The following is a 14,357-nucleotide window of genomic DNA, read 5'->3' as shown; positions in this document are numbered from 1 at the left end:
GTGTTCGGTGTTTAGCACTGGACTCTAACCTTTTCAGTTCAGGTTCTCTCATCTCTATTCATCAATAATTAAGTCTTGGAAAATCAGTTAAAGAACACTTGATAAAAAAGATTTAGATGCAATTCCTGTTATCCTATCTGTAGAACCATCACCTGATTGTGGTTGTATTTATTGCATATGAAGCTGGTAAATATCACTGTCCTTGGACTATCCAGCGAAAAAAGTTTATGCAAACTACCAGCAACCATTTATTTTAATTGGAAAATCAATATCATGCTAATCATACTCATAAGAACAGTGAATAGGACCTGTCTTCATGCCACCAACACAAATTTGGATTACATGGGAACAGTGAATAGGACCTGTCTACATGCCACCAACACAAATTTGGATTACATGGGAACAGTGAATAGGACCTGTCTACATGCCACCAACACAAATTTGGATTACCTTTCCACAAATATACCCGCTTGGACTGCATGCACAATACTACGAAATTTTGGTTTTTCTTCTGGGCGCCTTCTTCTCATTCCCATTTTTCTCGTGAAAGTGGATGCCAACCAGTCTCGTACTTCCAATGGCACGGCGTCCGTGTGGATATCAGAGAGCTCATCCTCAGTATCCAATAGTTTCCTACATATTTGATATAAAAAGAACATAAGAAAATTACAATTATAAAAAAAATTATGAAAAAGTCACAAAATCTGCCAAAAACCAGTCATCTGTAGGAAAAGAATGTTTTAAATGTATCCATGTCAAAGTGTAAAAAAATATATATTTTTGGTAGGCTTCCTAGTATTATTATGTAAGTATAATGATCTTTATTATTTAAGTGCATTTTAGTGAAACGCAGGGACAAATATTAAAAGCAACTTTGCAGATTTTATATTTGGTGCGCCAATTGGATAAAAAGTCTCATGAGTCCAAGAATAAACAATCTCCACCTACCCAAACTGACAGCTGCAGCTTGTACTGAGAAGAATGGGACTGCAACTGCAGCAGGGAGGAAGTCTATTGAGGAGCTGTCAATCAGCCTGAGTGGGCGGAAACTGAGTTAAATGTTTACACAGCCATTATGCAGCCATTCTGATATGAATTTTCAAAGCAAATACACGAGTTCAAAGTGCAAATTCAAGATTTTGGCTACGATTCGATGGTGCACTTTGGTGATGGTAAAATAAAAAGATACGGAGACGCTCACACAACATTCCCATGAATTATGGAGCATGTGATTCATATATTTAGAGCAGAATTAATAAAAAAAGGGGATTTTTACCTGTCTTGAACTGCTTTTACAACTTTTGGTGCACCAAAACTCGCAATTTGATGCAAAAAATTTGCTGAAAATACTGGTGTACTCAAAAATACACCGGGGCAGGACTGGAGTGAAATTGCTCCAAATGTTGCAACTTTTTAAAAATATGCAATTGATCAATCAGGCCAAAACATCTGGAACAGCTGAACTCCAGTCACAAAGTGTTAGGGTTGGCGGAACGCACCGAATATATTTATTAGATGGAATAGGTGCGTTAGCAACCCGGATCCAACGTGCAGGAGAGAACCTGCTGCTAAGTAAGGCGGCGGAGCAAATTAGAATAAACGAACTCTGTTACTTCACAGAGCCCATAATAAAGAAAACCCTGTGCCCTGTTTAGCTCACAGGGGACACAGCTATTGTGTAGAGCCGACAGTGGTCATGCAGTCCAACCAACACGCAGCTCCTCTCCGGTGGAGCCGGAATTCAATCGGCTATTAGCCAGCCCTGAATTCACACATAAACTCCTCACCGGAGGTGCCAGCATTCTAGGGGCTTATTTCAGCCGGGTCCCTGACTGCAGACACAAAACTCCTCACCGGAGGTGCCAGCATTCTAGGGGCTTATTTCAGCCGGGTCCCTGACCACACACACGACCACACTGGCGCTGAGCTCGTACATATTTGACACTAGCGCATGGCCATGCGGTCATGAGAACCTTATATAGCTGCAGCACCTACAGCACCTTCGAAGAAGGGCCAGTGGAAGGCTGCCACAGAACTTGATCAGGTACAGGACCTTCCTGGAGGACCAATGGAAGTTGCTGCAGTACCTGAGCATGTGACCCTTGATCTCCACTGAGAGATCTTACCCTGGGCATGCTCAGTGTGTGCAAAGCAGGACTTAGTCCCAGAAAAGCCTGCTCGCCGTAGATCAGTGCAGGGTACAATAGCAGAGCCTGGAGAGACAGCAGTAACCCTATGCACAGTATCAGACTCAGTGAGACACTGGGACCAACATCTCCGCTGAGCAGCCTCCACTGCGGCTGATGCAGAATGGGAGACCACAGCAGACACGGTTCAAGATTCCCCCTGTGCAGCAGCAGGAACTCAACTTCTAACACAAAGCAGAAAAAACAAAGAAAAAACCCAGCACATATAAAATAAACTTTAAAAAAGGCTCAAATAAAAAAACACAAAAAAGGCACAACATACACAAAACTAGACAAAAAAAAACAAGTGCAAATGAAATGATGAATCGGGGCCGAAGTCTATTTCAGGTAGATTCCATCCGGTACACACCTAAAAAATACTCGAAAGCTGCAATTTGTTACCATCTTTTCAGTTAGCCATTAAAAGGTATCAACCACTGAGGACTCTCAATTCGAAATATTTTTCTAAAAAGCAATGAACGTTTTCACAGCAATGTCAAAACGACTTGCTGTGCACATGCTTCATCTTTACGAGCTTCTTTAAACTTCTTCAGGCTTTGATAGAAGTGAGGTGGCTAAGAGAAGTTACCGGTCCATTCTTGTGAGGAGAAAGCCATTGTAAGTCTGTCTGCCCCAGTGGTCGTAGAATTTGTATTTTAATGGAATAAAAGCTTAAACGGATTATTACTGTGGACCTGTCTATTCTCCGGCTTTATACTACATTCATTCATTCTCTATTCACTTATTGGCATTCAATGGATACATGCAAAGACCTTATATAATGTTCTATCAGGACTTCTAGGAGAAAAGCGAAAAGCCATTGGGCCTACTAAAAATTTTGAGCAATGTCTACATAAATATAGAAAGTATACATGATTGTAAATTAAATTACGCAACAATAAATGTTTGCAATATGGCCCCATTGGGAGCGGAGTTTGGAGTCTATAGGGATTATCGATATATGTTCACTAAGGTTTTCGAGGCACATAAAAGGATAGTAGTCGATTTTTTTTTATAAATAGAGTATGGGTCCTAAAAATATTTTTTTCTGGTTGGCCCAAGAAACCTTAGATCTGATTTGCTGGTACTGCTGCCATCTTCAGTTTTGATAGATGAAGCCTATTTAGCTTTAGCCCACCATGAGCTAAATCTGATCAAAAATCAGGATATTAACGTTAGATCTACATACCTGGTCTCATCGATGTAAACGGCTTCCAATACTGATGCTGCATATTCAATATTATTCTTCAGGTCAGACACATTAATATCTCCTTTCTCAAGCTGCTTCACCAAACATCTTAATCTGAAAAAAAGAAGGTAGCAAATACAGGCTGTTACTAAATATTATCCTTTATGATTAAGTGATACATATTTAAGACATAGAGCTGAAGGGGGGAAAAGCAAACATAATAATTAGCCCTCAATCATGTTCTGTTTTACATTACCTCACTTGTGATTAAACGGATTGCCCACTACTCAGACAACCCCTTCTCAATGCCTAAGTTCCCCTTTGTAAAATAATTCCTTTATTCACCTTTGGTGGAGGCACCATTCCAACCATCTCAACACGGGCTCCCGGGGATTGCATGACATTGTTATGTCACTCAATCCCTGTGGCTAATCAGTGGCCGCTTCACTCTCGGGCAAATCACATACATCTGGAGGAAGTGAGAGAGCAGCAGCTATTCAACTACTGACGAGACATTTGGTGCCAGTGGTGGCAACGGTTATAGGATGTTTCACCCCCAGCAGTTCGTCCCCAGCATTTGGCCCCCAGGATGATACTTAGCAGTCGCAGCAGCAGCTCCTTGGGTTACAGAGTGCAGTCTAGCGGTTCCCCGATGGAAACAGTTGATTTAAAATGTCACCAAAGTGCAGCACTCTGTACAGTATTTTTGTAACATGTGGATTGATGACGGATGGGAATTCCATCCGGGGGCGAACTGCTGGGGGCGAAACATCCAAATCCCAGTGGCAACGATGCTTCTTTTGCTGCTAGTGGCTCCCAAAGTTTTACCCATGGTATGTTTTTTCTTTCTCTTACACCATCTTGTCCATTGCCACTTTTTCTTTTCCCCTAAATTCTATACAACATTATAATTAACTTCTGCTAATTTTATAAACTTGATTATTCAAAAAGGACAGAATAAGAAATGTTAGGTAGGGTGATACATCTAGAGAAAGCAAAACTTGGCAGCAGCCACAGTACAGGTATGAAGTGCATGGTTGTCAAATTTTATTATTAAAACAGGTGTGCAAAAACAGACATACAAAGTCAAATATCTACATTTTTTTTCTTTTCTTTTTTTAACAAAATTTAACCATCATCACAAAAGTGCTAAAACAAGAATTGGTAGTTAGGTACACATCCTAAGAACTGGCAGTAGGACTCTGTATGAGTGTGGTGTGTGCAGATGTAAAATTTGACAAGGAAAACACATGCGCAAAACAAAATTGTTTGCAACATGCACAACTTGTGATATTAACAGTCACAGTTAAAGGGAACCTGTCACCCCCAAATTGGAAAATGAGCTAAGCCCACCGGCATCAGGGGCTTATCTACAGCATTCTGTAATGCTGTAGATAAGCCCCCAATGTAACCTGAAAGATGAGAAAAAGAGGTTAGATTATACTCACCCAGGGACGTTCCCGCTGCGGTCCGGTCCGATGGGCGTCACAGTCCTGTCCGGGGCCTCCCATCTTCAAAGGATGATATCCTTTTCTTGTCTTCACACTGCGGCTCCGGCGCAGGCGTACTTTGTGTGTCCTGTTGAGGGCAGAGCAAAGTACTGCAGTGCGCAGGGAAAGGTCAGAGAGACCCGGCGGCTGCGCACTGCGCCGGAGCCGCATCGTGAAGACAAGAAAAGGACGTCATTGTAAGAAGATGGGAGGCCCCGGACCGCGACGCCCATCGGATCGGACTGCAGCAGGACCGCCCCTGGGTGAGTATAATATAACCTCTTTACAGAATGCTGTAGATAAGCCCCTGATGCCGGTGGACTTAGCTCATCTTCCATTTTGGGGGTGACAGGTTCCCTTTAAATGTTTGGATTTTGAGGAATTTTATTTTGTATTTTTAAATGACGATTATTACCCTCCCTCACAAAAACAATTGAATGAGAAATGCAAAAAATCAATACAGTTGCTTGACTGACACTGATTTCAGATTTTTTTTTTCTATAAACACTATTTTGCTGGCTTCTTACTTTTTGGCGCATTAAGAATGAAGAAGAAAAGATAATTGTAATTCATATGCAGCAAGATAGATGCCATCTACACAATATCACTGCTCAATTACATAAACTCTGGCACTGCTGATGGCACCTCTCCTATCTCTCTCTTCCCCTATCATTTCAATTTTCCATATATACTATTCACAGACTACTACTGTACACTCACCTGCTTCCCTGCTGCAGTTGGAAGTATTTCTCTAATGCTTTAGGGCTTTCTTTTCCTATCTCTATTGCTGAATTGTGAGCTCTGACGCACTCTCACTATTGTAAATCACACTAGAACGTTGCTGAATTCCCTCCCTCGGCTTTTACAGGCTATGATAGTCCCTACTGAACAGCTGTACTAAACCATGTAAAGTGATGGCTGCAAGGCATTCTTGGAAAGTCCATGTGGTCACATTTGAGATCAGGTGAGCCATCTGTAGCTGAAACAGTCTTCTGCAATGTGTAAAATGTTTGGGGCAATTTTTTTGATGATTTGTTCTAAACAAATCGCAAAATGCTTGAGTTTACCAAAACATGCAAATTTCATTTGAAATTCGGTACAAATTTTATTTGCATTGTATACATTAATTCATATTCAATATCTAGTACCATATCCTGGGGGATCCTTTAAGCCAATGTCTAATCTTATAATTGCCCTTGCAAGACATAAGCCAAAATAGTCCCTACTAAGGGTACCAAACACTCTGCACATCTTAACGAATGATCACTATTTAGTTTCGAATAAACTATATGTTCAATTTTCAGGCTGCAATCTTCATTCCATAATTCATTATCAGACAGAGATTTTCATCATTCAAAATTTACAGTTTACAGCCTGATACAAGTTGTGTATTTTTCTCTTGTGGGAGTGTCTCTCCAAATAATATAGACTTGATGTGAGGTCTGTGTGTATCCAGGATGCTACTTTCTTCACTTGTTTTCATTAATCAGCACAGCTTCTATACTGCACCTGTCTCCTATTCATATGTTTTCTCCTTTTCTACAGTCTGCTTTCGCTTCCATCCCTGAGACTGTACATGCTTCTCTGTCCTGTTCATATTGTGGAGATCTGTGCACAACCTCCTCCCTGCTGTTATCTCTAACACTGAAAAGAGGGAGCAACACTCACACTCTGCAACAGCAAAATAGCCTAAAGTTGTTGTTTTTTTTTAAATTAAAACTACTTAGAAATTTGCTTAACTGCTTTTAGAAAACAAATGAACAATAAAAAAAGATATGAGACATATATAGCCTTCAATCTATTCTTGTAATCTGAAGTACTGACTTTCATTCCTGCTGTGTGTGGTCCCCTGATGTCAATGCAGCATTCTTATCCACATCAGCCGATTCATTCATACATTACTCGGTGGTGTTCTCCTGCCAGTTTCCGTGCCCATCACAGGACACGTACAACCGACATCTAAAGCATATATTTATGCTCTTTAGCAGGGGATTCATTTATACTGCTGACAGCTTGGTGGACATTCAGCCGTCTGTTATGTCACCTGATCAATTGCTGAAGACTGCTCCCTGCCCTTTTTAAACTGACTTATCGGCTCTTTTTCTTTCCAGACACCGCTAAGCTGAGTTGTGTATCATTAATAAAAATAATACAGAATCAATTTACAACTGATGGTCCCAACCCCATTTATAAGGCAAGAAATCCCACTTATTAAACCTGACAGGGCACACCTGTGAAGTGAAAACCATTCCCGGTGACTACCTCTTGAAGCTCATCAAGAGAATGCCAAGAGTGTGCAAAGCAGTCATCAAAGCAAAAGGTGGCTACTTTGAAGAACCTAGAATATAAGACATAATGTCAGTTGTTTCACACTTTTTTGTTAAGTATATAATTCCACATGTGTTAATTCATAGTTTTGATGCCTTCAGTGTGAATGTACAATTTTCATAGTCATGAAAATAGAGAAAAATCTTTAAATGAGAAGGTGTGTCCAAACTTTTGGTCTGTACTGTACATACTGTACATACATAATACATAGTACATACATACAAAATACATACATAATATATACTACATACATACATACATATATACATAACATATACCTACATAATACATACTACATACATAGTACATACATACTACATACATATATTCATCCAAACACAGCATTGAAGCATAGAATCACAGAAGTAAATATACAAAATATCTTTTATTATATCTTAATAACAATGTACACATAAAAACAGTGCCAAGTAGATATCATGACATTCAATAATAGAGTTTACACAACCAGAGTAAATTTGAATAAGGAGCAAAGATGCACCCACTAAAATGTGCAGCACTATGGGAACGGCATGGGTATATTAATGGAGGGTACAGGGTAGGTAACAACCACTGAAAAAGTACTAAGGTGCTAGTGCATACAATACCAAAATGGTTGCCTACCACTCACTTGTCTAATGCATATATGCAATAGCAATCACAGCCCATCAGGCTCAGTCAGCAGGAGAGCCATGCAATGTCCCACAAAAACAGTGTTCCCATCAGGTCATCTTACCCATGCTGCTAACCACGTGCAAACACACGTGCCCCAACGCGCGTTTCGCCCTCGGCTTACTAGGGGGGCAGCATCACATTGTACTATTTAGAGTAGCTTTACGGGTTTTCCCATAGACTACTATGTTATCGGTTCCTGAGATTTTGTATTTGATACATATATTCAGTGGGTACGGAAAGTATTCAGACCCCTTTAAATTTTTCACTCTTTGTTTCTTTGCAGCCATTTGGTAAATTCAAAAAAAGTCATTTTTTTCTCACTAATGTACACTCTGCACCCCATCTTGACTGAAAAAAAAACAGAAATTCATATTTATTAAAAAAGAAAAACTGAAATATCACATGGTCATAAGTATTCAGACCCTTTGCTCAGACACTCATATTTAAGTCACATGCTGTCCATTTCCTTGTCATCCTCCTTGAGATGGTTCTACTCCTGCATTGGAGTCCAGTTGTGTTTAATTAAACTGATAGGACTTGATTTGGAAAGGCACACACCTGTCTATATAAGACCTCACAGCTCACAGTGCATGTCAGACCAAATGAGAATCATGAGGTCAAAGGAACTGGCCAAGGAGTTCAGAGACAGATTTGTGGCAAGGCACAGATCTGGCCAGGGTTACAAAAGAATTTCTGTAGTACTCAAGGTTCCTAAGAGCACAGTGGCCTCCATAATCATTAAATGGAAGAAGTTTGGGACCTCCAGAAGTCTTCCTAGACCTGGCCGTCCAGCCAAACTGAGCAATCGTTGGAGAAGAGCCTTGGTGAGAGAGGTAAAGAAGAACCCCAAGGTCACTGTGGCTGAGCTCCAGAGATGCAGTAGGGAGATGGGAGAAAGTTCCACAAAGTCAACTATCATTGCAGCCCTCCACCAGTCAGGCCTTTATGGCAGAATGGCCTGAAGGAAGCCTCTGCTCAGTGCAAGACATACAGTATGAAAGCCCGAATAGAGTTTGCTAAAAAACACATGAAGGACTCCCAGACTATGAGATATAAGATTCTCTGGTCCGATGAGACGAAGAGTGACCTTTTTGATGATAATTCTAAGCTGTATGTGTGGAGAAAACCAGGCACTGCTTATCACCTGCCCAATACAATCCCAACAGTGAAACATGGTGGTGGCAGCATCATGTTATGGGATGTTTTTCAGCTGCAGGGACAGGATGACTGGTTGCCATTGAATGAAACATGAATGCGGCCAAGTATAGAGATATCCTGGATGAAAACTTCTTCCAGAGTGCTCTGGACCTCAGACTTGGCCGAAGGTTCAATTTCCAGCAAGACAATGACCCTAAGCACACAGCTAAAAAAACAAAGGAATGGCTTCAGGACAACTCTGTGACCATTCTTGACTGGCCAGAGCCCTGACCTAAACCCAATTGAGCATCTCTGGAGAGACTTGAAAATGGCTGTCCACCAACGTTCACCATCCAATCTGACGGAACTGGAGAGGATCTGCAAGGAAGAATGGCAGAGGATCCCCAAATCCAGGTGTGAAAAACTTGTTGCATCATTCCCAAGAAGACTCATGGCTGTACTAGCTCAAAAGGTGCTTCTACTCAATATTGAGCAAAGGGTCTGAAGAATACTTATGACCATGTGATATTTCAATTTTTCTTTTTTAATAAATTTGCAAAAATTTCTACATTTTTTTTTTTTTTTCAGTCAAATGGGGTGCAGAGTGTACATTAATGAGAAAAAACATGAACTTTTTTGAATTTACCAAATGGCTGCAATGAAACAAAGAGTGACAAATTTAACCCCTTCGTGACATGCGCCGTACTAGTACTGCGCTGCCGGCACTGCATTTGTGCCAGCCGCAGTACTAGTACGGCGCACCGATCACCGCGGTCTTGCGCTGAGCGCCGCGGTGATCGGGTGTGGGTGTCAGCTGTATATGACAGCTGAAACCCCGCAGCAAGCGCTAGCGCCGATCGCGGTCATTTAACTCCCTGCGCTCTACCACCGGAGCAACGCGATGAGATCCAAGATGGCCGCGGGACTCCTTCCGGGTCATGAAATGACCTGGCTAGCCGGCGCCTGCTGAGAGTTGCTGATAGCAGGCGCCGGAAAGCCTCCTGAACTTGCCTGTCAGATCGCTGATCTGACAGAGTGCTATGCACACTGTCAGATCAACGATCTGATCTAATACAGTGATGTCCCACCCTGGGACAATGGTAGAAAGTAAAAAATATATATATATAATGTATAAAAAAAAAATAAATCCCCAAATAAAGAAAAAAAAAACATTTCCCAGTAAATCCATTTATTTATGTAAATTAAAAAAACAATAAAAGTACACATATTTGGTATTGCCGCATCTGTAACGACCCGCTCTATAAAGCTATCCCACTAGTTAACCCCTTCAGTGAACATCGCAAAAAAAAAAAAAACAAGGCAAAAAACAACGCTTTATTATCATACAGGTGAACAAAAAGAGGAATAACACGCGATCAAAAAGACGGATATAAATAACCATGGTACCACTGAAAACGTCATCTTGTCCCACAAAAAAAAAAAGCTGCCATACAGCATCATCAGCAGAAAAATAAAAAAGTTATAGCTCTCAGAATAAAGCGATGCAAAAACAATTATTTTTTTTATATAAAATAGTTTTTATTGTGTAAAAGCGCCAAAACATAAAAAAATTACATAAATGAGGTATCGCTGTAATCGTACTGACCTGAAGAATAAAGCTGCTTTATCAATTTTACCACACGTGGAACGGTATAAACGCCCCCCCTAAAAGAATTTCAGGAATTGCTGGTTTTTGTTCATTCTGCCTCCCAAAAATCAGAATAAAAAAGCGATCAAAAAATGTCATGTGCCCGAAAATGGTACCAATAAAAACGTCAACTCGTCCCGCAAAAAACTCTGTGGGCCAAAATGTGGATAAATTATAGCTCTCAAAATGTGGTGATGCAAAAACTATTTTTTGCAATAAAAAGCGTCTTTTAGTGGGTGATGGCTGCCAACCATAAAAATCCGCCAAAAAAACGCTATAAAAGTAAATCAAACCCCCCTTCATCACCCCCTTAGTTAGGGAAAAATAATAAAATTTTAAAAAATGTATTTATTTACATTTTCCCATTAGGGCTAGGGTTAGGGCTGGGGTTAGGGTTGGGGTTAGGATTTCAGTTACAATTGGGGGGTTTCCACTGTTTAGGCACATCAGGGGCTCTCCAAACGCGACATGGCGTCCGATCTCCATTCCAGCCAATTCTGCTTTGAAAAACTAAAACAGTGCTCCTTCCCTTCCGAGTTCTCCTGTGCGCCCAAATAGTGGTTCCCCCCAACATATGGGGTATCAGCGTTCTCAGGACAAGTTGGACAACAACTTTTGGGGTCCAATTTGTCCTGTTACCCTTGGGAAAATAAAAACGTGGGGGCTAAAATATTTTCGTGGAAAAATTTTTTTTTTTATTTTCACGGCTCTGCATTATAAACTGTAGTGAAACACTTGTTGGTTCAAAGTTCTCACAACACATCTAGATAAGTTCCTTGGGGGTCTAGTTTCCAATATGGGGTCACTTGTGGGGGGTTTCTACTGTTTAGGTACATCAGGGGCTCTGCAAATGCAATATGACACCTGCAGACCAATCTGTTGTGAACTCCGTTTTCAGGCTCCCTCTTGTGGTCACAGATGGTATTGTGTGACTTTGGTTTTTTGGCTCCCCCTGGTGGTTTGGTTTATTATCCTGCGGTTCTGGCTGGATCAGCTGCCTCGTTATTCACCAGGGAGGCTCCTAGTTAGCTCTGCTTCACTTCCACTTGTTGCCGGCTGTCAATGTATTCAGTGCTATTCTGATTACTCCTGATTATCTCGTTTTCTGCCTCTTCAGGATAAGCTAAGTTCTGTTTGAATATTTTTTGCTCATCTGCCTGCAATATGATTTCTGTGTATGATGAGTCTAGTCCAGCTTGCTAATATGTGATTTCTTTTTGCTGGTAAGCTCTGGGGTACGGAGTTGCTTCCCCCGCACCGTTAGTTGGTGCGGGGGCTCGAGCAATCTCTGCGTGGATATTTTGAATAGGGTTTTTTTATTGACCGCACAGTTCCCTTCCTATTTTCTGCTATCTAGTATTAGCGGGCCTCATTTGCTAAATCTGATTTCATCTCTGCGTTTGTGCTTTCCCCTTAACTCACCGTTAATATTTGTGGGGGGCTATTCTATATCTTTGGGGTCATTCCACTGAGGCAAGAGAGGACTTTCTTTCCCTCCAGGAATAGTCAGTTTCTCAGGCCGTGAAGAGACGTCTAGGATTTTTAGGTAACGTTCCACGGCTGCCTATAGTTGTTTGCGGATAGGATCAGGTTGCGGTCAATCTAGTTACCACTTCCCCAGAGCTAGTAGTCTGTTCAGTTACTTAGCTAGAACGACCTGCGATCCTTGCCACTAGGATCATAACAGTACAGCCGGCCTATAAAGTGTTAATTGCATGGCAGAAGCAGGAGAAAAGAAGCTTGGAGATTTTTTTTTTTTTTTTTTGCTGCCGTGTGTCTAGCGGCTGTGTGTCTGGCTTCTCTCCTCCTCTTAATCTTGGTGTGGCTCTGAGTTCAGCTGCTGATATGGATATCCAGAGTTTAGCCTCCAGTGTAGATCATCTTGCTGCAAGGGTACAAAGTATTCAGGATTTTGTTGTGCACAGTCCTATGTCAGAGCCTAGAATACCTATTCCGGAGTTGTTTTCTGGAGATAGATCTAGGTTCCTGAATTTTAAGAACAATTGCAAGTTGTTTCTTTCTTTGAAACCTCGTTCCTCTGGGGATTCTGTTCAGCAAGTTAAGATTATTATTTCTTTCTTGCGTGGCGATCCTCAAGATTGGGCTTTTGCATTGGCTCCAGGGGATCCTGCATTGCTCAGTGTGGATGCGTTTTTTCTGGCCCTTGGATTGCTCTATGAGGAACCTAATCTTGAGAACCAGGCTGAAAAAGCGTTGTTGGCCCTCTCTCAGGGGCAAGATGATGCAGAGGTGTACTGCCAGAAATTTCGGAAATGGTCGGTGCTTACTCAATGGAATGAGTGTGCCCTGGCTGCAAATTTCAGAAAAGGTCTTTCTGAAGCCATTAAGATTATGGTGGGGTTCCCTACGCCTGCAGGTCTGAATGAGTCAATGACTCTGGCCATTCAGATTGATCGGCGTTTGCGGGAGCGCAAACCTGCGCACCATTTGGCGGTGTCTTCTGAACAGACACCTGAGTCTATGCAATGTGATAGAATTCTGACCAGAAGTGAACGGCAAAATTATAGACGGCAAAATGGGTTGTGCTTTTACTGTGGTGACTCCGCTCATGTTATCTCAGCATGCTCTAAGCGCACAAAAAAGATTGATAAATCTGTCACCATCGGTACTTTACAGCCTAAGTTTATTTTGTCTGTTACCCTGATTTGTTCCCTGTCATCTTACCCGGTTATGGCTTTTGTGGATTCAGGTGCTGCCCTGAGTCTGATGGATTTGTCATTTGCCAGGCGCTGTGGTTTTGTTTTGGAGCCTTTAAAATTCCTTATTCCACTAAGGGCAGGGGTGGGATTCAGCCGGTACGACCCGGTACGGGGCAGCCGTTTACTAAAATTTCTATCTGCCAGCGTTCGGGTAATTGAAAATGCCCCCCCCACCCCCGTCGCCGCTTATGCCTCCTGCTCCCTGTCCCATACTCACCTCACCTGCTTCAGCGGTGCCGGCTGGTCTGCTCTCAGCGACTGCACGACTGCAGCTCGCCCTGTGTGAGCGGTCACATGGTGCCGCCTCATTAAGGTGATGAATATTCATGAATATTCATCATCTTAAATGACCGTTACCACCTGACCGCGGCGCTCACACAGGACGAGGAGGACGGTGCAGTGCTGCGCAGGGACAGAGCGAGGTGGAGGATTCCGTTCCTCTGCTACGCGGTGTGTGAGCCTGTGAGGTGACTCAGGTGAGTATGAATCATTCCAGCCAGGGAGGACGGGGGAGCCGGCGGGGAGGAGGAGGTCTGCGGTGGACGGCCAGGACGGGGAGCCATGCCCATGACTGATACAAGATGGGACTGGGAGCGTCGGGGAGCCGGCGATGAGCCACGCATGGGGGGGGGGCGGCGGGATGAATCATGAATCATTCCAGGCAGCCAGGGAGGATGAAGGGAGCCGGCGGCGAGCATGTAGGAGGTCCGCGGTGGACGGGGAGCCATGATACAAGATGGGACTGGGGAGCCGGCGATGAGCCACGCATACGGGGGGGGGGGGGGAGATGAGCCACGCATACGCCAGGGGGGGGAGATGAGCCAGTGCGTGGCTCATCCCCCCCTGTATGCGTGGCTCATCTCCCCCTCCTGTATGCATAGGTGGGTCAGGCACTGGCTCATCTCCCATCCCCCCCCTGTATGCGTGGCCCACGCATACGGGGGGGGGATGGGAGATGAGCCAGTGCCTGAGCCACCCATGCATACA

General features: G+C 42.8%; 1 protein-coding gene across 2 annotated transcripts in view; it reads right to left on the bottom strand.

The window, feature by feature from the left end:
• The window catches only part of PDE1A (phosphodiesterase 1A), a 336,062-nt gene that overhangs the window by 67,822 nt on the left and 253,883 nt on the right, over positions 1-14,357 (bottom strand). For both annotated transcript variants that reach the window (XM_077272585.1, XM_077272586.1), the window contains exons 2-3: positions 3,376-3,489; positions 451-633 (exon numbers count right to left, since the gene is read on the bottom strand). In XM_077272585.1, the coding sequence (XP_077128700.1) occupies positions 451-633; positions 3,376-3,489 (297 nt within the window). The remainder of the gene's footprint in view (positions 1-450; positions 634-3,375; positions 3,490-14,357) is intronic.

Source organism: Ranitomeya variabilis, chromosome 7, assembly GCF_051348905.1.
Source record: "Ranitomeya variabilis isolate aRanVar5 chromosome 7, aRanVar5.hap1, whole genome shotgun sequence".
Classification (NCBI taxonomy): Eukaryota; Metazoa; Chordata; class Amphibia; order Anura; family Dendrobatidae; genus Ranitomeya; species Ranitomeya variabilis.
The sequence above is the reverse complement of the archived record's forward strand: the minus strand, read 5'-3'. Positions and strand labels throughout refer to the sequence as shown.